General features: G+C 42.1%; 1 protein-coding gene across 2 annotated transcripts in view; it reads left to right on the forward strand.

The window, feature by feature from the left end:
- Window positions 1-24,154, forward strand: part of MED27 (mediator complex subunit 27) — a 208,021-nt gene that overhangs the window by 46,015 nt on the left and 137,852 nt on the right. For both annotated transcript variants that reach the window (XM_057721729.1, XM_057721730.1), the window contains exon 3: window positions 20,677-20,807. In XM_057721729.1, the coding sequence (XP_057577712.1) occupies window positions 20,677-20,807 (131 nt within the window). The remainder of the gene's footprint in view (window positions 1-20,676; window positions 20,808-24,154) is intronic.

Raw genomic sequence — 24,154 nt, forward strand, 5'->3', positions numbered from 1 at the left:
CAAATTAATTGATATGTAGGAGGGAAGGCATCTGCTATTATAAAAACCTTTAACTGTCGCAGTAAAACTTGAGATAAAATTAAGTGCTGCTATAGTAAACTAATAGTCCCCAGGTGATGATGCACATTTTGTAGCGTGCAGGGGCTTATGTTTTCAGGACCTGCTTAACTTCGAGGCTCTATTTTTTTTTCTATTATAATTTTTATTTTCATCAAAGGAATACAGAAAGATGAGTAAGTCAACCTCCAAGATTTATAACAAAAGCATTGTCCTTTGTCTGACAGTTCCACATGCCACTCCCTGGAGGGAACGCCTTTAAACTCTTTTAGTTGTTTCTTTGGATACTTGCCTACATTTTTCTAAACAACTTGCTTAGACTGCTATTTTACATGTCAGCTATTGACTCTACTATGGAAGGTAGATTTAACTCTCATATCCCACCTTCTCCCCATCGATTTGCTTGCATTGATATTCAGGTTTTGTACTATCATGACTATGAAATGTTGTTCATGGCTGAGCCATGTAGTGTGCTACGATTGTAGTTTCTTTTTTGTGAAGGCTGAAGGTGGGGCGTTGTCTCACCATTCAGAGTGCAGATTTGTCCCTCTGTTTTCAGTTGTCCCTGAGCCTCTCTAGGACAGCCTGTTCTGGCTTCTGATGGGAGTAGGGATACATGTTTACAAAAGACTTAACCATTCTACCTTGTTTTTATTCCTACCCCACATCTGGCCTTCCACCATACTGGGTGCCTCTACTTCCTCAGTCTTTGGAAATTCTGCAGTCCAGTTCACTTTGCTCTTTATTGACTTCTTCTACCCTCCGAACCTCCCTAACCCTGCCTCCCCTCGCTGCCCGCCCCCCCCCCCCCCCCCCCGCCCCGGGTAAGTTTCAGCGTAGTGCTCTTTGCTGGGTTAGTGCTGGTATGTGTTCTTTGTATCATGTAAAATGTAGTTGACCTCTTTGCTGTTGTCCTCTCCTCTCCTGTTCTCTTTATCCTTGTGGGCTTACACTCTGGGTTTATTCATTTGCTGTCATTTTTGTGGTTTGGGAACATGGCTGACTGTTCCTTCTACAGTATGCAACAGGAAGACCTCTGGCTCCTGTTTTGGATACATTTTGCTTTCTATTACACATAGGTTTCCAGCATCTTAACTTACTGTTTTTAAAAGCACATTTTGATGTAGTGGGCTTATATTTTTTAAGAAGGTCTCTTTTTCATTGTGTGATTCTAAGAAATTTGTGCAGACACTTGCACCTGGCTGATTTGAAATAGAGTAATATGTCTCTGGGTCCCTCGTATGCTTTCTAAGAGGATCTGTCTGATGCTAATATTTCATTATGTAGCAGCAAAGAGAGATGATAAAACACCGAGTTCTTGAGAAGAAAAGATTGACCTTTTCCCCCTTTTACCTACAAGCTGGCTTTAAAACCTCTTTTCTCAGTGGAGCTCTCTTACTATTTTGGCTATCAGCAGTTAGCTTTTCCAGAATGTATAGTGAGGGCAAGAGTACATGGTGATTGCAGCGTTAAAAGCTGAACTTTTCAAAGAAGTGGTGACTCCATTAAAATTAGAGCCACTACCCTTGTGCTGGGACAAGGGAGGGCCAGCAGTGCTCTAGTGAAGGGGTGGAGGGATGCTGTCCCCAAGACTAAGCATGACTCTGGTGCCAGTGCCCACAGCCCTGTTTCTTGGAATCATGGTGGAGCGCCCGGCCAGGCACTCACAAGGCCTGTGCCATCTTGAACAGATGGACCATGTTACGGACTGAATGTATGTATCCCCCTCAGATGTCATATGCTGACGCCCTAATGTTACCTGAATGTGATTGTATTAGGAGGTGGGGGCCTTTAAGGTGATTAAGTTAGATGAGGTCACGAGAGTAGGGCCCCCATAATGGGATTAGATATCCTTGTTAGAAGAGGCAGAGGGACCAGAGTGCTTTCTCTCTGTGAGCACACAAAGAACAGGTCATGTGAGCACATAGTGAGGTGGTGGCCCTGTGCAGGCTAGAAAGAAGGTCCTCACTGAGAACCAAGCCTGCTGGCACCTGCATCTTGGACTTCCCAGCCTCTCGAAGTATGAGAAATAAGTGTCTGTTGATTAAGCCTCCCAGTCTATGGTATTTTGTTATGGTAAGCTGAGCTGATGAAGGCAGACAGATAAAGCCTTTTTACATCTCTTCCTGTCCTTGAAAATGAGGATGTAAGCCGCCAATTTTAGCATGCTGCCTTTGAGGGATACTTCCATTTTTCTGTATGGGAAGTAGAGCCCATTTAAATCCACCTTTCTTGACCTCTGTGCCACCTTTAGCAGCAGCTCACACAAAGTAGCCTGTATACTTCGATCTGCAACTTTTGAACACCCTTGCCACCTATCCCCTCTTCTTTTGCAAGGGAAATGCAAAATGCAGCTCACAAGCCTGTCTCATAGCTTATTAAAACATCATTTCCCCTGCCCTGTTCCCAGATTTCTGTGCTTAATCATAGAAAGGCAGCTTGTTCAAATATACATTCTTGTTTGGAAAATTCTGTTGGCTTGTCTTCCTTCCCACTCCCCTCCCCTGCATATTTTGCAACCCTGCTTCACCAAGGCTGTTCTTATTAAATATCATAATTTGCTCATTGGAAAGTTACTTGTAAACTTAATTAACTCTCTGTCAGTGTTTGAGTTAATTTTCTCCCTTTAATTTCAGCCTCCTTGGTCATGGTTTTCCATACTCTGACCTGTGTCTGTTAAAGACTTGGTAAATAGTTTTGAAATGCCAGTTGGTGATATATGGGTCTCCTTAGCATTTCTTTGATTTATGTGCAGTGCTGTGGAAAAAGGCAAAGAAAGCAAATTATATGGCAAAAAATGTTGCCAATCTTCACTTTTTTACTCTTAGTTTTAAAAACTACACTTATCAATCAAATCTGATGGATTTTTTTTTTAAAGATTGAAAATTTAACTATTTGAAAACTCTTCCAAGGCAGCTTTTGTATTTGCTTAATCAAATGTAGTTTAGAGCTGAAATAGGGGCTCAGGATTCTAAAAGCTCTTTCAGTGTCTACTGTGTGTCCCTATCCTGCTCTCTCCACCAGTTTTCTTTTCTTTTCTTTTTTTTTAATTTTTTATTTATTTTTTACAATAAATTGCATATATTTAGAGTGTACAATTTGGTATCCCAGTCTCCCAATTCATCCCCCCCCAACCCTCCCTGCTTTCCCCTTTGGTGTCCATATGTTTGTTCTCTACATCTGTGTCTCTATTTCTGCCTTGCAAACCGGTTGCTTTGCACCATTTTTCTATAGTCCACATATATTTGTTAATATACAATATTTGTTTTTCTCTTTCTGACTCACTTCACTCTGTATGACAGTCTCTAGGTCCATCCATGTCTCTAAAAACGTCTCCACCAGTTTTCAACAGTGCACGAAACAGTTTTTCTACAGGAGTTGGGAAGATGGAAGGTTCTCAATGATGGAAGCATATTGCACCCATGTTTAAAATCCTGAATTCACGTGGTGGGCCAACAAGAGTGGTGTCCTTAGATTAGCTCATTGTGACCTGCCTGGCGTTCCCCTCTGTAGCATATTCTTGGTGGGTTCTAGTAGAGACTGACTTTTTCAATCAATCAGTGAGTAAACACATATTTTTGAGATTGTACTGTGAATGGATTCAGATTTTAGCGTGTCTGAGAGCTGCCTGCGATGCTTCTTACCGTGTTCATTCCTGGGCTCCCTGGTAGACATTCTGACCCAGCAGGTTTAAGGTAGGGGCCCTGGACTCTATGCTTTTGGTGGGCATTCTGTAGGTGGTTCTGACCCAGAGGCTCTCAGGCTGTTCTGAAAAATGACTTGAAGGCTCCGGTGCCCTTTGATTGCACCACTCCCCTGCCTAATATCCTCAGTGGCACCCCTCCCCCGATTGCCTACCAAATAAAGTCCACAGAGGGTGTGAGAAATCCATGCTGCTTGGGAGTATATGGATTTTTAATTTGCGTAGGCAGGGCGTGTGGGTCTGGCTGTGTACAGTTCCTGCGATGCCTCCGTGCCTCTTCTGAGTTGTTTTCTTATTTATTCATTCATTCATTCGTCAGGTACTTATTGAGCTACAGCTGTGTGGCAGGCACTGTTCTGGGTGTTGGAGCCATAGTGGTGATGAAGAGAGCCAGAGTCTGGCTTTCAGTGGAGCTTTTATCCTAGTGGGTGTTGTTGGGGGTGGGGTAGAGCAGGCAGTGTATACACTAAACAAAGAAACCAACAGTACATGTAAAACACCTCTTCGGGTTTGCTGCTGTGATGAAGGTGAAGCACTGTGGTGTAATGGAGAGTTCCTAGAGGCCCCTTGAGATTCGGTGGCTAGAGGAGGCTCCCTGAGAAGGTGAAGTTCAGGTCGACACCTGTGTGACAACAGGTCAGGCGTGCTGCCCGGCCTGTTCACCACTGCCAGCACAGCTTCACAGCTCCTTATCCAGAGCTTTTGGGTCTGTGTTTTGGATTTTGAATATTATTTTGGATTATTTAAAGGTAGTATGGTTCATATACCATGAATTTCTCCAGCGGGGTCTGGGGCAGTACCCTGACATCAAATATTGTGTCGCAAAATGTTCGACTGTTCACACTAAGTGAGATAAATTAAGATTTAAATAGACTCACATCAGTTCTTGTCAGTTTTTGCTGCCACAGGAGTTTTGGCAACTATATTGATGGGAAAGCTTTTGACTTTCAGAACTTTTAATACATTTTTATATTGCAAAAAAAAAAAAACCCCCCCAAAAACTATGGCTCTGTAATGCCAGCTTCTTGTCCATCCCCTGCTTCTCAGGTGTGAGAAGGCACTAACTGGGTAAAAAGGTGGTGTGTGCAAATTTGCACACTCGCATAGCAGCAGGCGGAGGCCTGGAAGAGAGCAAGGGCGAGGTGAGAGCAGCTGGTTGCAGCAGAGTTGGAAGAGGCAGCAAGTGCCAGGAATGCGAATGGCTGGGAGTTGGGGAGCTGTTGACTGAATGGTGTGAGCTTGTTCCTGTTTTCTAAGGGGCCTGGTTGTGGACACGTCTGCTTTCTCTGCTTCCCAGAGAGCCTCACAGCAAATCCTAATTCACTGAGCGTGACTGCTGGTTGCACCCTGAAAAGGCCGAGCTAGGGAGGAATGGAAGGCCATAGAGCCCCGTCCTCCTCCCACTTTGTAGGGATCTTACCCATGAAGGTGATTCGGAGTCCAGATGCCTACTGTACTCTCTGTCATTAGTTCAGATCTCCCCTAGCTGTCCCCTGCTAGTTATGTATTCATCTATTCATTTATTTTAAAAAATACTTCAACACAAGGGTTTGTTTAAAAAAAAAAAGCAAAAAGGAAATAAAAATAAAATTAAAAATACTTACTGAGAGCATGCCAAGTTCTGGAGAAGCCATGGAGTGTCGTGGTTGGAGAGCAGGGACTTTGGAGCCAGGTTGTCCAGATTCCAAGCCTGACCCTACCACTCACTGGGCTCCATGACCCTGGGCAGGCCACTTACCATCTGTGGCTCAGTTTCCTCATCTGTAAAATAGAGATAACAGTACCTACCTCATAGGGTGGTTGTATAGATTAACTGAATTAAATGAATTAGAGTAACACCTAGTTCACAATGAGTCCTGTATACGCATTGGGTCACGTTACTATTATTGTCGTGTGCAGTGTTGTTCTGGACATTGGGGACCCAGCAGTGAAGACTGGGGAGCTCTGGGAGCACTTAGCTGCTCTTTTGGAGCCTCCATTCTAGGCAGATCTTGACCCTCTAAAAGCAGGGAACATTTCTTTTTATGTCCACCCATGTTGGGCATTGTGCTTTGTGGCCATCAGGCCATCCCATTCTCAGCAAACATTTGTTGCACATCCGTGTAGACCCCTCTGCTAGGCCTGCGGGGCTTGTCAGTTGCTACAAGACAGTCTGGCAAAGACAGATACACAAAAAACCATACACAGTGTACAGTGGTCAGCCCTACAAAAGGTGCTTCAGAAAGGCTTCTGGACTAGCTTGAACAAGCTTCAGCTCTGCCCAGCTCCTACCTGCGGGGTACATAAAGGGAAAGGCAGTATATCTATTTGAGTATTGTGTAACAAAAGGCAACATTGGATGCCACACCAGTTGCCTATTATTTTCCTTTCTCTGGTCCCAAAGGAGGCTACTCCCCACCTCTGGATGGATGTGGCTGTGATAAATGCGCTATTACTGTTCCTTCTTGGACACTCCCAGCTGTCTGCTGCTAATCCCCGTTTTGGCTGTTTGACTTGTTCTTTACAGCACAGTTGGAGTTTGAGTAGGACCGCCAAGCATCATGGAAGTAAGTAACCTGCACATCAGAGCACCCCTTTTTGTATCAGGGGCTTAACTCTCTTATGGTCCTGCCAAACCCTGTGCACTCCCCTCGCCCAGATCCACCCAGAAGCAGGCCTGTTTTCCACTGGTCCATCTCCTCTAAGGTTTTTCATCAGAGCCAAGGCCTTCCAGGTACTGGCTCAGTCACCCCTCACACTCAGTCTAATTGTTCGTGGCTCAGCAACTTCAGCCGAGTCATAATATCATAGTTAACATTTCTTGGGTGTGTATTTGGTGCCAGCCGCTCTGCTCAGCACTTTCATGTACTTATTTCTCACTAACTCCACGAGCCTGCCTGTGGTTTGCTCCGTGAAACCCCAGATCATTTCTAGCATAATCAGGTGGTATCGAGTAGCAGTATTATCCCCAATAAGAGAAGAGAACTGAGGCTCTGGAAAGTTGAATAACTCACCAATGTTATTAAGTAGAGGGCCGGTGGTTTCTATCCAGGTAGTTGACTACATGCCTTCACTCTTGAGTAGATTAAGATCTGTAGAAATCATACCTCAGTCCTGTTGGTCAGTAGAAATTTCACAATGACCTGTTGTTCATTTTAAACCAAAAACATACCCATTGTATGTATGACTTTTTGCCTTTTTTTCCTTCCAAAAGAAAAAATCCTAGCCCCACATTTATCATAGGAAAATCCTACATTGACTCCTGCCTTTTCTCATACTACCTGTGTAGGCATTCACAGTCAGAACTTAAACCAACAAAAAACCTTCAACTATCCCAGCAAAGAAGGAAACAAGTACAGTCAGCTCTTTGCATCCATGGGTTCTGCATCCTCAGGTTCATCCAACTGCAGAGCAAAAGTATTTGGGAAGAAAATTCCAGAAAGCTCCAAAAAGCAAAACTTGAGTTCTCCACTCACTGGGAACTATTCACATAGCATCCACATTGTTTTTATAACTATTTACATAGCATTTACATTGTATTAGGTATTATAAGTAATCTAGAGATGGTTTAAAGTATACGGGGGATGCGTGTAGGTTACATGCAAATACGGCACCACTTATGTAAGGGATTTGAGCATCTGCAGAGTTTGATATCCATGCAGGTCCTGGAACCAGGGCTCCACAGATACCTAGGGACGACTGTACTCTGGGAGTCTGGAGAGAGACTTTGATCTTCCAGTGCTGAGTGCTTTGTTCGCCGCCTGAGAAATACTCTGTAACTTGCTTGTTTAATGCATCAAGGTTGAGCCACGTTTCTGGGCATTTAGGCTGTTTATAGCTTTAAAACCCAGTCTCCAGAGTACACTAGTAGGAGCTTCCCAGCTGATGCTCTCGGTTGCCTTTCGTGTTGAGTGCTTACCGCATTTCCGAGAGCCCAGTACAGTTGTCCTGGGTTTTATGGAGAGTTTTACGCGGAGTCGGCCGCGAGGCATCACCAGTGTGATGCATGCTTTTCCTCACTGGTACAAGAAGAACCAGGTTGGGGCTCCTTCTCAGCATACCTACTCGTTCAGAACAGCCTGTGGGGTGGGGGGGGGTATTTTTTCCTTTTTTCCATTACACTTACCAGTTTATTATCTGACATGTTTAGGGTGACAGTATTTGATTAAAAGGTGATACTCTTAATCAGTTTTGTGAAAATTCGGTCATTCCTGGCATTGCTGGAAGAGGCAGATTTGGGGGCATAGTCACCTCCAGTAATCACAAGACCAGCTCTTTCTGTTCCCGGTGCGCTGGGCCCTGTGCTTACATCTTTTGCATGTATCATATCACCTAATGTCTATGACTGACCTTCTGTTTCTTCACCTGTAAAAGGAGACTACGATACCGCTCTTGATGGGGTTGTGGTGAGATAAGGAAAAGGCGCTTTTGAAGTCTGCCTTAGGGTGTGTGCTCAGTCAGCAAGAGAACAGCTTTGTCCTTGCGAGAGAAATTACCCCCTCCCCCGGATTGGGCTGTTGCAGAAACAGGCTCAGAGGGAAGAGGAAACACCCAGAAATGCCCAGAATCACCCGTGCTTGAGCTGAGGTTTGAACTCAGGGCTGTCTGAGTGCAAAGCTCACCCTCCTACCACACTGCCCCTGGAGTTGCAACCTTTGCTGCCAAAGCAGAAAGGAAAGCACTTGCCTCCTTGGACTTACTGCCCCTTAAGCCACCAGGCCTCATTCTTCCTATTCCCGAAGGGAAAAGGCAGTTGTTAAAAATGATCAATAAAGAAGGTGTCTTGCTGAATGCTTTCTTCTGTTTCCTGATTCCTACTCTCACAGCCTTTGGACCTGAGCAACTGTTCTTTTGCTCCCACTCCTGTTAAATTCAGCTGGTCTGACATCATAGTTTTGTCTTTTAAAGTCAGTGGTGGTACGGCTGTTTCCTGTTCTTCTTCCTTCTGAGTTTGCTCTGTGCTATCTTTCCCTCTTCCCCACCTCCCTGTTTCATTTCCCGAGTGAGCAAGGCGTGGGGTGAGGCTGATCAGATCCCTGACTTGGAGCCAGTTGCCTCCCAACTGACGATTGGTTTCTGGAGGGAAGCAGAAGCAGCTGATGAGGGCTGCTTGCGATGGTGATGACAGGGATGCTTAAAGCAGAAATCAGCATTTCATGCCATTAGAAAAAGGAAGAGGTAAACTGTCCAACTAAATCTAAACTGACTGACTGTGAGCACATAGGAATCATTTTTACTACCCATAAAAGAAGTTTATAATAATCGAATCGTAATTTTAAATTGATCAGATTGGTGATTTTTTATTTTATTTTATTTTATTTTTATTATTTTATTTTATTTTTTTGGGGGTACACCAGGTTCAATCAACTGTTTTTATACACATATCCCCATATTCCCTCCCTTCCTTGACGCCCCCCCCCCCTCGAGTCCCCCCCACCCTCCCTGCCCCAGTCCTCTAAGGCATCTTCCATCCTGGAGTTGGACTCCCTTTGTTATACAGCAACTTCCCACTGACTATTTTACAGTTGGTAGTATATATATGTCTGTGCTACTCTCTCGCTTCTTCTCAGTTTCCCCTTCACCCCCCGCACCCTCCCATACCTCGAGTTCTCCAGTCCATTCTCTGTATCTGCTTCCTTGTTCTTGTCACTGAGTTCATCAGTACCATTTTTAGATTCCATATATGTGAGTTAGCATACAATATTTGTCCTTCTCTTTCTGACTTACTTCACTCTGTATGACAGATTGTAGTTCTATCCACCTCATTACATATAGCTCCATCTCATCCCTTTTTATAGCTGAGTAATATTCCATTGTATATATATGCCACATCTTCTGTATCCATTCATTTGTTGATGGGCATTTCGGTTGCTTCCATGTCCTGGCTATTGTAAAGAGTGCTGCAATAAACATGATGGTACAAGTTTCTTTTGGGATTATGGTTTTCTTTGGGTATATGCCCAGGAGTGGGATTACTGGATCATATGGTAGTTCTATTTGTAGTTTTTGAAGGAACCTCCAAATTGTTTTCCATAGTGGCTGTACCAACTTACAGTCCCACCAACAGTGCAGGAGAGTTCCCTTTTCTCCACACCCTCTCCAACATTTGTTGTTTCCAGACTTTGTGATGATGGCCATTCTGATTGGTGTGAGGTGATACCTCATTGTGGCTTTGACTTGCATTTCTCTGATGATTAGTGATGTTGAGCATCTTTTCATGTGTTTGTTGGCCATCTGTATGTCTTCTTTGGAGAAATGTCTATTTAGGTCTTCTGCCCATTTGTGGATTGGGTTATTTGCTTTTTTGGTATGAAGCTGCATGAGCTGCTTGTATATTTTGGAGGTTAATCCTTTGTCCGTTGTTTCATAGGCAATTATTTTTTCCCATTCTGAGGGTTGCCTTTTAGTCTTATTTATGGTTTCTTTTGCTGTGCAAAAGCTTTTAAGTTTCATGAGGTCCCATTCGTTTATTCTTGATTTTATTTCCATGATACTAGGAGGTGGGTCAAAAAGGATGTTGCTTTGATGTATGTCAAAGAGTGTTCTGCCTATGTTTTCCTCTAGGAGTTTGATAGTGTCTGGCCTTACATGTAGGTCTTTAATCCATTTGGAGTTGATTTTTGTGTATGGTGTTAGGAAGTGTTCTAATTTCATTCTTTGACATGTTGCTGTCCAATTTTCCCAGCACCACTTATTGAAGAGGCTGTCTTTTTTCCATTGTATACTCGTGCCTCCTTTGTCAAAGATAAGGTGCCCATATGTGTTTGGGCTTACTTCTGAGTTCTCTATTCTATTCCATTGATCTTCCTTTCTCTTTTTGTGCCAGTACCATACTGTCTTGATCACTATGGCCTTGTAGTATAGTTTGAAATCAGGAAGCCTGATTCCACCAACTCCATTTTTCCTTCTCAAGATTGCTTTGGCTATTCGGGGTCTTTTGCGTTTCCATACAAATCGTAAGATTTATTGCTCTAGTTCTGTGAAAAATGCCATTGGTAATTTGATCGGGATTGCATTGAATCTGTAAATTGCTTTGGGTAGTACAGTCATTTTCACGATGTTGATTCTTCCAATCCAGGAACATGGTATGTCCCTCCATCTGTTTGTGTCATCTTTGATTTCTTTCATCAATGTCTTAAAGTTTTCTGCATACAGATCTTTTGTCTCCTTAGGCAGGTTTATTCCTAGGTATTTTATTCTTTTTGTTGCAATGGTGAATGGGAGAGTTTCCTTAATTTCTCTTTCTGCTCTTCCGTTGTTAGTGTATAGGAATGCAAGAGATTTCTGTGCGTTAAGTTTGTATCCTGCTACTTTACTAAACTCATCAATGAGTGCTAGCAGTTTTCTGGTAGAGTCTTGAGGGTTTTCTATATATAATATCATGTCATCTGCAAAGAGTGACAATTTTACTTCTTTTTTTCCAATTTGGATTCCTTTTATTTCTTTTTCTTCTCTGATTGCTGTGGCTAACACTTCCAAAACTATGTTGAATAACAGTGGTGAGAGTGGACACCCTTGTCTTGTTCCTGTTCTTAGAGGGAATTCTTCCAGTTTTTCTCCATTGAGAACAATGTTGGCTTTTGGTTTGTCATATATGGCTTTTATGATGTTGAGGTAATTTCCTTCTATGCCCATTTTCTGGAGAGCTTTTATCATAAATGGATGTTGAACTTTGTCAAAAGCTTTTTCTGCATCTATTGAAATGATCATATGGTTTTTATCCTTCAATTTGTTGATATGATGTATCACGTTGATTGATTTGCGTATATTGAAGAATCCTTGCATCCCAGGGATAAACCCCACTTGATCGTGGTGTATGATTTTTTTAATGTGCTGTTGCAGTCTGTTAGCTAGTATTTTGTTGAGGATTTTTGCATCTATATTCATCAGTGATATTGGTCTGTAGTTTTCTTTTTTTGTGACATCTTTGCCTGGTTTTGGTATCAGGGTGATGGTAGCCTCGTAGAATGAGTTTGGGAGTGCTCCGCCTTCTGCAATATTTTGGAAGAGTTTGAGAAGCATAGGTGTTAACTCTTCTCGAAATGTTTGATAGAATTCGCCTGTGAATCCATCTGGTCCTGGGCTTTTGTGTGTTGGGAGATTTTTAATCACTGCCTCAATTTCTGTACTTGTGATTGGTCTGTTCATGGTTTCTATTTCTTCCTGGTTCAGTCTTGGAAGATTGTATTTTTCTAAGAATGTATCCATTTCTTCCAGGTTATCCAATTGATTGGCATATAGTTGCTTGTAGTAGTCTCTCATGATGTTTTGTATTTCTGAGGTGTCCGTTGTGACTTCTCCTTTTTCATTTCTAATTCTGTTGATTTGCATCTTCTCCCTTTTTTTCTTGATGAGTCTGGCTAATGGTTTATCAATTTTGTTAATCTTCTCAAAGAACCAGCTTTTAGTTTCATTTATTTTTCTTATGGTTTCTTTCCTTTCTTTTTCATTTATTTCTGCTCTGATCTTTATGATTTCTTTCCTTCTGCTCACTTTGGGGTTTCTTTGTTCTTCTTTCTCTAGTTGTTTGAGGTATGTAAGGTTAGGTTGTTTATTCGATCATTTTCTTGTTTCTTAAGGTAGGACTGTATTGCTATAAACTTCCCTCTTAGAACTGCTTTTGCTGCGTCCCCAGATTGGTGATTTTTTAAAAAATCATGTTTACTGGTTTTTGACTGATATCTTTTCAGTGATAAATCAGCAAGTGACTTATGCTTAGAAGTCATTGTCTATAGAATTGAGATATGGAAGTGTCCAGTGGTTGTCATTTTACTCATTTCTCAGTTGAAAAACCTCTGTTTTCTTTGGGGGGAAAGAAAAAAAAATATCCAGCGACATTCCTATTATATGGGAATATTCAGATCTTCCCCTAGGCCTCACCTATGAATGTTTGGTAAGAATAACAAAGTGGTGTATGTCAACAAACATTTGTTACTTCCTAGACCTCTGCACTAGATTTCAACTAACACCAGGCATCAGACATCACAAAGAGCCCTTTCCCCTCATTAACTGCCTTTAGTAGAAGCTTTTTGTGACTGATAAAATGTTTTTGTTTCCTAAATATATTTAAATTTCACCAGTGCAAGTTCAGACTGCATTTTCATGGAGAAATACAACATCATAGAATTTGAGTGTTAGAAGGCACCTTGAACATAATTCTAGTGTTCCGTTTTAGACTTTTGATCCAGACCTTAGGTATATAATAAAAAACTAGTATTTGGCATTTCTGGTGGAAATATAAAGCTAATTCCAGGACGTGTCATTCTTCTCTGCTACTTCTATCTGGTTAGTGATAGAGAAAGGTCAAGGACACGTTTTGGTTTTGTTGGATTTAGTGTAGTCTGTAAATGGATAATTATTCTGGGGTGGTTCAGGCTTAGTTGGAGACAAGAACATGATGGCCCATCTGGCATGGACTGCTTCCTCCAATAGCAGTGTAGGTGAGCAAGACTGCCACCATGTTGTCCCTCTTCAGAGGACACATTCTCATTGTCACCATCGTTTAATAATCTGTTAGGATGCTCTCATTGGTGCCTTGTCAAATTTTGCCTTGCTTCTATTCGTATTTCCTATCTGCATCTGCTTAAGTGGCCCAGTGACCCTCCAATATGATCTTTATGACCCCGTGCATTGCTCTTGGGGACCATGGTGGTAAATAGGTTGAGAGCCTGGTATGAGATGCGAAGTGGTTAATGGGAGATGGGGAAACACCAGTTCTTGTGTACCCTTGTCTGTCTTTTGGTGTTTGTAGCTCTTCTTTCCTTTTTTGTTGCTTTCTTTTGTCTGCTCTCTCTCCCTCTACAGATAGTCCCTGCGATGGTTGTTTCCTCCATTTTTAGCCACGTTCACAGTTTGCTTTTTTAGTGAATCTGTTTAAATACATGAGTGATAACTCTTCCAGCTGATTGGCATCTTTGAAGTATGATAACATGCATGCAGCTGTGGTGTAAATAGGAGCAGTTGTGGAGAAGGGCCTATTAATAAAGGTGTGAGTTCTGGAACACTCCAGAGGAACAATTCTAAACAACCCTAAACATTACAGATATTTAAGAAAGAAAAAGCCTGCTATCCGTCCTCTCTGTTTACTTCTTTGACAGTTTTGAAGTTTGGACATTTGAGGATTCATATGTAGGAAGAAAGAAACCCAAATGGCATTTAGCATGGAAGTGATGCCACAGTTGAGCAGAGGCACAGCCCTGATTTGGTGTCCTGCTTTCATGGTAATTGAAAGGCCTGAAACCCAGCTTCCCAGTAGAGAACAAATAGGCAAATAAATTGGAGGCTTCCTTCTTATGGTTTATTGATGCTGTTTTGCCCAAGTAAAAAGATCATTTACCCATAAAAGCTCAAATCTAAGGTTGTTTTCCTTTCTTTCTTTCTTTCTCTTTCTTTCTTTCCTTCTTTCTTTCTTTCTTTTTCTTTCTTTCCTTCCTTCTTTCTTTCTTTCTTTCTTTCTTTCTTTCTTTCTTTCTTTCTTTCTTTCTTTCTTTCTTCATATTGGCTATTTGAAAGAAGCATTAGGAAATAAAAGGAGAAAAGAAGCTAATATCATTATCTAATATTTAGATAAAAACCCAAGCAAGACAATTAGATGTATGGTATTTTTCTGTAGCTGTTTTCCTTGGCACAGATAATACCCAGCAACCTTGCTTATTTCTTTCCTTAGAATTATGTTCAAAAGAAGAAACAGAGCTTTATTGTAATACATGGTTCTTTCTCATTAGCTGGAAACAAAACACATTTTAATAATGAGGGGCAAAGGTCTTTGCAACTCAAAGTGATGACGAAGTGTTCCTAGTTTTGCACAAATATTGGTTTTAGTTGAAAGCTTAATGGTTTAGGAGCAATATGCTGTATGAGAATCCCACATTAGCCTCCCCCACCCTCCTGTTACCACAGACACATATACCAGCTTCATGTGTGTGGCTTGACCCAGGTGTCTGTGGCATGAATTGAACCAGGTGTCATACATCCCTAGAGTGGGGCCGTGAGCTTGGCGTGCACTCTCGCACCTTGGAAGGATTTTCAGCGCACTTACGCCAACCACCTCTGGCTGTTACAGTCAGTGAGCTGTGGGGAAGTGGTCCTGTGTGGATAATGCCCTTGCCTGTTACTGTCCTGATGTATTACACAAATTCTCAGAGATAATCCCTAAGTAAAAACAGGTTATACGTGTGGGTTCTCCTGGACCATAAGATAACTTACAAAAACCCATGCAGCACTAGCACAGTTGCCCCATCAGACGATATCAAGGCTGCTAGGAGGGTCAGATGTGTTACTGCCGAGTCTAGAATTTAGGTTTTCTGACAATATTGAGGTTTCTGTGGTTTCTTGATTTCTCCAAAGTTTTGATGCCAAATTAAAACCTTAAAATGATAGCATTTAGAGCTTCCCCAAACTCCCCACCTCAGACATGACTGGAGTCAGTAGGAGGGAAAAAAACATGTGACATCTCAGCGCCTGAAAGAGGTCAGAGCAGAGAGAGCAGATGAGAGCCAGCGAATGCTGGTGATGCTCCCTAGTGATGCTCCTTCCCCGCTCCCTTAGCGCGAGTTCCCGCCCGCCCGAGAAGAATCAGCAGAGATAACAAATGCCAGGTCCTCCGGTTAGAAAGATGCAGCACACTTAAAACCACAGGAAAAAGATATGTGAGGTGACCCTGAATGGCCCATTTTCCTCTTATGATATGTGTGACCTTGGGCCAGCGACCTCTTTAAGGTGAGAGTCTGCTGTCCTGTAAAGGGGGGTGAGGTGAGGTGGAGGTGGGGGGTTGGCTTCTCTGAGACTCCTCTCTGACATTCGAATCTGTGATTTGAAGGAATCCGAGTGCAGTCCCCATGGCTGCCTTTTCCTGAACTCCACCAGCCTGCAGAGGGCTTCAGACAGACCCACTTTTTTAGCAATTAGAGAAAGAGGGAGAAAGGATTCCTTCGTGGCTCTGTCATGGCACTGAGCACCCGCAAAGTGTGTGTTTGCTTTTGCAAGAGACCAACTTTAAGAGGACCATCTGATGGAGTCCTTCTGTTCTCTCAGTTGGCTCCAGTGACAGGCCGGGCCAGGGCAGTTTCAGTGACCTGCCAGTCCACTTAAGCGTTGACAAATTCCTCAGTTTCACCAGTACATAATGCACTACCCTGCACGTTGTAGAGAATACAGGGTAATCAATAACAAGGCTGTGACCTCAAGATATGTCTCCCTCGTGGCCAGCTTCACTCCTGGACCAAGAAAGAACGCCAGGCCTCCTAACCTGGGTGCCAAGTCCCAGTGACAGAGAGGAGCTCTGTGCTGGGAGAAGGGAGCTGCCCGAGGGGGACTGGAGGAGGAGGCTGGGGAGCCCCTCATCTCTTCTTCCCCTCCTGTGGGCCCCCCGCCCTAAGCCAGCCAGAATTTATTATAACTTAGTTCCATCTCATTCTCCATCCAGAGGGTTTAGTTCCTGAAAGTACCAGTGTGTCTAACTAGTGTTCTTAGGACTGTATATGTAATTCTGTGTAAAGTGATTTTTAAAAGTAAAGCGAAATGCCGTAAGGTTAGGAGAACTCTTTTGTTGTTGCTGTTGTTGTTGAACTTGCCACCACCCTTAAAGAAGCCTTTGGTGAATCTTTGAAAACGAAATAATGATTTTCCTGTTAGAAAGAATCAAACCTTGATTGATCTGGCTTATAAATTTTGGGAGTTTTGAATGTCCGTTTTCTTAAAGTGGGATTCAGGCCATATGGCATGGGTAGGATAATGTTGCTTATGAATAGATGCTGTACCATGGACCCCAGGGAGGTTCTAGGAAATGCTACAGCTTTTAAGTACTAGGCCTAATTGAATGCCACTGGCTTAATTAGTATATTGAATATGATGGGTATGGTGAATTTCCTTCTATTTTCTTCTCAAACTTGTGTCCATTGCAGAGTGTGTCCTTTATTTTGGAGCAGGTAGAGCATTCAGAACAACGTGGAAGATGTGAAACAAGTTGGAGAACTAAGTAGGGGATCATTGCTCATCTGATTTTCTGAACCTGAGATTTAAATCAGAAACTTTGCGTTTGAGTCCTATTTTTTTTGTAATTTCCTTTCATGTCCTTTCCTCCCAGTATATTTTGTTATTTGTAATTTGAAGCATATTAAAGCTAATTGGATTTGGACTTTTTTAAAAGCAGTAAAGATCTAGGCTATCTAGAGGAAAAGGGTTTGCTGTTGTATGAAATTGTAGGGACATTACTTCAGCACTTTGTGGTGAACTCAAATGCCCACGTAACTTCTTTAGAAACCTAGAGGAATCAAACCTTAGAGCTAGGTGCATCCTTGGAGAAAATATAATGCATGTTTTGTAGCTTGGGGAGTGAGACGTGTAAGATCACACAGCTCTTGTTAGTAGCAGAGTCCAGTAGCACATTTTCAAAGAGGATGCTTGTTATAGAGGCTCTCACTCTGTACATTAGAGTTTACCAGGACCCTACCTGATAACATTCAACACTTGTGCGTGTTTAATGTTACTGAAACAGCATTACTTTAAGAAATATTCAGTAAATCAAGGTTTTCCCAATTCGAAATGGTGTTTCCCTCAGATCATTATGAGTTGTTGAAAATATCCCAGGCATAGAGCTGATTAGTAGACATAAATGATTAGAAAGAGCTTTAGATTGAGAACTGACAGAAAAATCTGAGGTTACTCGTAGAAAATAGAACTTTGACATTAATAGATAGCAAAATTGGAACTGAGAGAAATGTTCTCAAAATCCAGAGAATGTGGAAATGGCTGCTCCTGCTGAGTGGCCACTTACCAGTGAAAACAGAGCCCCCTCCACCAGCTGACCACGCCCCACCGCTGTGAGATGTGGAAGTGAAGAGAATGGACTGTTGTATTTCTCTCCCGCTTTTATTTTATTCTTGCTGTTGGTGGAGAAATGATCTTGGATAGAAAAATCACATTACAACTTTGATAAGTGCCTTTTGAAATAGAGTTGTTTCCATGCCACAGACATTTGGAGTGCAGTTATGTTTATTGAAATATATTTTTATAGAAAATATTACAGAACCTGTAATTGAAAACTTATGGCAGTATTTTGGGGAGTGATATGTTCTTAATGTTAATTTGTGGATTAGTTCTGAACTCCCTTCTGCTGTTTTAGAACCATTGGCTGAGCGAACATTTTCCAAGAGTCTTTTCAGATCTAAACTGTGTTTCATGGAATGGAGTATTTAGTGCTTAAATAATGTATAAATCCAGTAGGACAGGAGCTGCCTGTCAGTTTTATTAACTTTGACCTTTTCTCCCATTATAAAGATGGTTCGGTAAATATTTAATGGGCCCCTTATAGATCTTGACAGTCGGAGCTATGTTCCTGGAAACTGGGAAACATATATATGATTAACAAATGTTGCTTAATCACTATGAGTCAGCCTTCAAGGGCAGGTTTTGTTTTGGGGGAAGAAAAGTCTTTCCATCTCCATGTGCTCCTAGGGGTGTGGTGTACATCGAGAGAGTCCAAGCTGGTAGAAGTTTCAGAGGAACCCTTTGAAAGACAACAGCTAGCATGCATTTCCGCCGTTTTGGAGTTTTTTGTTTGTTTGTTTGAGCAAATGATCAAAGTGATGCCAGGTGGGCAAAAATCGCCCTGCCACCCTGCATAGTTAGCAGGACTCTTCCACGCAAAAGAGTCAGCAGGGCTGGAATGGCTGAGCTTGCACGGCCCCTAGTAAGATACAAAGAAGGAGAGCCAAAAGGAGAGATGATTCCTTGCGCCAGGAGGGGACCCCTGCCAAGCTGTCTTTCCCTTTAATTCCTTAAAGCCCCGTGCATATTGCACTCACTGCAAATGCTGGCGGGGAAGATCGAAACCCAAGGAGCTGACATTTTGAAACGTTGTCTTTCAAACTTGTACTGTCCCTTGCTTCCATTGATTTCCCATTTAAGAAATCCGTAGCAGAAAAACAAATTTGAGCAAAATTCATTGGTCTGCGATGAGTTGTTAGAGCCAAATGATGCCCCCCTTTCCCGCCCCGAGAAGGGCTCTATTTTTATTATCAGTGCGATATATCTTTGTCTCGTATTGTGCAGCCATAAGGCTCCCACAGCAAATCGACCAAGTAAATCAAGAGCCTGTTAAAAAGCAATATGGATGCTCCAAACACAGACATTTCAGTCTTACTGGGTCACTGGATATCTTCATTTTTATAGCCACTTTGAAGAAGCAGATCATTTCAATTGGTTTTGTTTTCTTTCAGTCTCTGTTTGTGTGCAGCCCAGTGGCTTTAGGTGAGGCCATTTATTTTTCAGAACGTTATTACCCTTTGCATCCAGGGCCCAGCCCCTTTTATACGGTGGTCACCAGTTTCATTACCATGAGCTGTAATGCAGCTGACTCTGCAAAGGAAATCTATGCCTTGGAAGAGCATTTTGAAAAGAAATTGATTCAGAGCTTCAGAATGAATTACTATTTGTATATTCAGTTAATTCTAAATAAATGTTTGAAAGACCTTGCTTAATTTGAGAAGGGAGAAAGAAACATATTGGATATTATAAATGGTCTCAATCCAAATTCTTAGCTTGGCGTTTTTACATTTGAATGTTTTATTTACATCTGTTGAGAATTGGGATACCTTTCAAGGATAATTTTATTATAGAGATGGATGACAACTCTTAAGATCTGAAATACGAAAGTATGGGATTTAAAAAAGAAGATGGGTGTCATTGTCACATGTCAAATTGTGTATAAGCTTCATTTGGCAATGAGTAAGAGTGCTGAGTTGTGTTTTAAATCGAAAGATCCTATGATCGAAGTTGAGGGAAGGGAGAGATTGGCTGCATTGGGGCACAAGGGGACTTTCTGCAGTGATGGAGATTTTCCGTATCTCGATTGGGGTGGCAGTGTCACAGGTATATGTTATCGGAACATCACACCGTGCACCTAAAATGTGTGCATTTTATTTTATGTGAATTATAACTCAATAAACATTTTTTTTAAAAGGCCTGTTTGGTTTAGCATGAGGCAGTTTTATTTCTCTTTTCCAATAGAAAAATTAAAGTCTAGAAAAGTAAAATGATCTGTCCTAAGTAACCTCGCAGCTCAGCAGTTTGTTCAGAACAAAGCCAAGGTTGCTGGCTCTCAACCCATTTAAAGTCTGCTGCTTCCTTACCCTGGTTGTATTGTTCCAATTGCATGTACATAGAGGGGAAGTAACTTCTCCAGCCAGTTCTCTTCAGTGAGCCTACATCCGTGTGTATACACTGGCATAAGATATATTCACATGCTCGTTCTTGTGACTGATGCTTGTGTCTTAACCAATGGAAAGAGCCGTCCGGCGGTGTGTTTGAGTCTGTTTATGGTAAGCCTGTTGTGCTCCTGGTTTACTGCAGTGGACTATGAGTTATATGTTTTTCATTATAAGCAAGACATGAGAGTAGCAAGAGTTCCCAGAACTAATTTGTCTTTAAGGAAACCCACTGGATCCTCTTTTAAAAAAATGACACGAGCTTTAAAACCATTTACATAAAGCATATATAAGTAGTAGTGAAAAATAAAAATTACCCCAATTCTGTTACTTAGAAATACACTGTTAACATTTTAGAGACCCTGTTTTTAAGTGTCTCTCTGTTTACAACATAACCTGTTTGTTCGTTTTTTAATTCAACAAAATGATGTTGTAAAGTTCTTCACGTATTTTATTCGTTTCCCAGTTCTTGTTGGGCATTTAGATTGTTTCCAGTTCTTTTATCATTTTGTAATGTGGTGATGAACCACCTTATTCACATTTCTTTTCCTATTGATCTGATTATCTCCTTATAAATACATTCCTTAAAGCAAAATGTTAGCAGCCGCATTTGAAATTATTAAAAATGTTCTGAGCCAGTAAGATGTATCAAGTATTGATAGTTTACTACCCCTTGTCCTGCTTTTACCAAATGTTATTTTTCTTCCCCTTGTGTTTGATTTTTCTCTGCAGTTGCAGTACCATGCAGGTCTGGCATCTGGCCTTTTGAATCACCAGTCATTGAAACGCTCTGCTAACCAGATGGGAGTATCTGCTAAACGTAGACCAAAGGCTCAACCCACGACTCTTGTCTTACCGCCTCAGTGAGTGATGGGTTTGAAAACGTACTTTCGTCCTGGGTGACCTCTACTTTGTGCTTGTTTTTGGCTAATGGAAACTTATTTTTGCAGAATCATTTCTTTCTTTTAAAAAGGTATCTGTTAAGATTAGAAACCAAATGTAGGTAACCTGTTTTGAGTAGGTCTTGCAAGAAGCCATTATAATGCAGTTCATAGTGTACATGGTTTGTGTGTGGCTCTAGGGCTCTAGGAGACCTCACTGCTTGTTCTTTGTTTCCTTGTCACATTCCCGGAGTCGGCAGAGCGTAAGCGCAGTTCTCCTTATTTTACAAACGAGACAGCGGAGGAGCACATTTTGATAAGCTGCGGGCCATTGAGAGAGTCTGGTAGAGCTGGGATTAGAACCCATGCTGCTCACTTGTCCTCTTTAAAACAGTAATATATGTGCTCTTCCTCTTCCCAACAGGAGAGACAGCAGACACTGTACAGGGTACAGATTGATGATTTTTTTCACATGTACCTCCATGTAGCTCCGCCCAGATCAAGCCACGTGGCCTGCACTTCCAGAACCCCACGAGGGTTCCTCTCATGTTCCCAGTGCCACCTCCCTCCCTAAGTTTCACACTATTATGACTTCTTTGAACAATTAATTTTACCTGTTCTTAAACTTCATATGAATGGAATCAGACATTTATATCAGCTGTGTTCACGCAACATAATACCTGTTAGATTCATCCAGGTTGCTTGCCCTTTGTTGTTGCTGTGTAGTATTCCTTCAGATATACCACAGCTGTTCTACCTGGTGGGTTGTTCTTTACTAGAAGCCTCAGTAGATAAGGGCCAAGGCGCACTCAGTGATGTGGAATCAGAAATTGAACACATCAGTCTTTGCCGGTAGCTTTTCTATCAACACGCACAGTCCCCTGAAAGGGGCACTATCCCCCAAAGGTTCAACTCGGTCTTTAAACACATTGGCCAGCCCAACCTGCCCTCCTGTTGTGCCCTCTTTCATTTACATCCTCAGTTACAAACTACATTTTAAAATTTCCAGTCCGAAGGAGTGTTTGCTGGGGAGATCCAGTTGTTTGCCTTTACAGAGGATCTCATTTATTTTCTGTTTTGTTAGCAAATATTTATTATACCTGCTCTCTGCCACGCACTGTCCTAGGCTCTGGGGATAGAGTCATGAGCAAGAAAGACGTGGCCCCATCTTCCTGAAGCTTTTGGTTCAACTGGGGGGAAAAGACGAAAAACAAATATCTCTAAACAAATTAATAAATTAATACAATGATTTTTGGTCATGATTAGTACTTAGGAAGGGAACACAGAGTGGTAAGGAGAGGAGACTGCTTCAAACGGGTGGTTAGAGAAGGCCTCTCCAAGGAGATGACATTGGGGTGGACTGGAGAACGAACGAGGAGGGAAGAGGCCAGTAAGGAGCTGGGGAGATGACGCGGTTCTCCGGGGACCTTTGCTCACGCCAGTGGAGACTCGTAGCCCACCATTTCTGTGACGGTCAGGTTTTCTTCACAATTCGCATTTGCTTCCAGGATGGGATGGACATAACCAGCCAGCCTCCGACAAGTTATCTTTTGTCTGCTGCATGCACAGGTGCTGTCCTTTCCAGAGACTTACAGGGACGGCTTCTTCAAGTGATGCAGGGTAGAGAGAGTTTTCACCATTTGGTAGAAAGCTCCTTCTATCTGATGCTCCTCACGTGTTGATGTGGTGATTCTGCACATCTCAACTTTCGGCTCTCAGAAGTCTAACGGGCCTTGTAGCTTGTCATCTTCCCGGCATGGATTGTCTGCTGAGGCAAGATGCTTGGCGAGAAGTGAAAGACTTTCTAATGGTCCCACAAGACTGGAGCCAAAAGTGTTTGTTGCTAACTCTCTCTCTGACAAAAGTCAGTTCTCAGTCCATCTGTTCACCATTTGTTAATTTGCATTGGCTTGAAACCTGTTTACAGGTGACATGCTATTATGAGGACACTCAGAAACTATTTTAAGCACCAAGGCAATCAACAGACTCTGTTCTCATGCCCCCCCCCCCCAAAAAAAGCCCAAAACTGTTCACAACTGTCATTATAAATTTATAATAAATCACTCAAAATACTTAGTTTCAAAGAGAAAAGTGGTAACTGAATCCTAAGAATACAGTGTTGAAATGATTTCCTGTACTTAGTAGCCTCTTTCCTGTGAAAATTGCTGCCTTTTCACGTCATTAAGCTTTGTGGACTCACATTATCCTGGAATCCCTTTATAGAGCAACTGTCCAGTAGGCAGGGTTGTAACTAAAGGACATTCTGTTCACTTTTATTGAGCACCTACTTTGTGCCACTTGTTGTGTTGAGTGTCGGGACTAGAGACACCAGTAAGGTGTAGCTGCGGCCTAACTGGGTCATACATTTCTTCTAAACTAAAAAATAGGACACTAGTAATATATACGTGTTGTAGATTTTGAAAAAACCAAAGATAACAAAAAAGAAAAGAAAAAATAATAATGCCATCACCCTGAGAAAGTTTTTGTTAAAGTTTTGGTGAATATTGTTCTAGATTTTTTTCTATGCATGTGTAAAATATAATTGAAAAAAAAAAAACCCTCCAAAAAGAATTGACTTGTGGTATTGTCCTGTATCACATTCCAACATTTACTGCATGTAGTTGTTAGATTTTAAGGTAGTATAATTTGACCTGTGGAATATTTAAATTTTTGTGTTAATCAGCCGTGTTGTGGTTTCATCTATAGGACACTTCTCATTACAGAATTTCTACCGTAAGCATGGTATGACCATAAACTAGCTTTGTCATTAAGGAAATCCCTTGAACTCCCTTATAAAACAACACCCAAATTGTCCAGGGTTGCTTCGTTTGTCATCTATTGCTACATAACCAATTGCCCCCAAACTTAGTGGTTTAAAAACAATCAGCATAGTCGCCCATATTTTCTGTGGATCAGGCGTCTGGGAATGGCCTGGCTGGGTGGTTCTGGCTCACAGCCTCTCATAACATTGCAGTCAGAGAGCAGCCAGGACCACAGTCATCTGGAAGTTGGAGTGGGGTTCAAAGGTCACTTCCGAGGTGGCTCACTGACATGGCAGGCAAGTTGGTGCTGGCTATCGGTGGGTGACCTCAGTTCCTCCCACATGGGCCTGTCCACAGGGGGCCTGGGTGTCCTCTGGACTTGGGGGTGACTTCTCCCCGAGAAGGCCGTCAAGGAGAAGGTGAGCCGGGCAGAGTGTATCATTTTTATGGCCTCACCTCAGGGATAACGTAGCCTCAATTCCACCCGTACTGTGTGTTAGAAATGAGTCACTAAGTCTGACGGACATTCAGGGGGAGGGGATGAAGCTCTCCCTTTTGAAGGAAGGA

This window comes from Hippopotamus amphibius, chromosome 2, assembly GCF_030028045.1.
Source record: "Hippopotamus amphibius kiboko isolate mHipAmp2 chromosome 2, mHipAmp2.hap2, whole genome shotgun sequence".
Classification (NCBI taxonomy): domain Eukaryota; kingdom Metazoa; phylum Chordata; class Mammalia; order Artiodactyla; family Hippopotamidae; genus Hippopotamus; species Hippopotamus amphibius.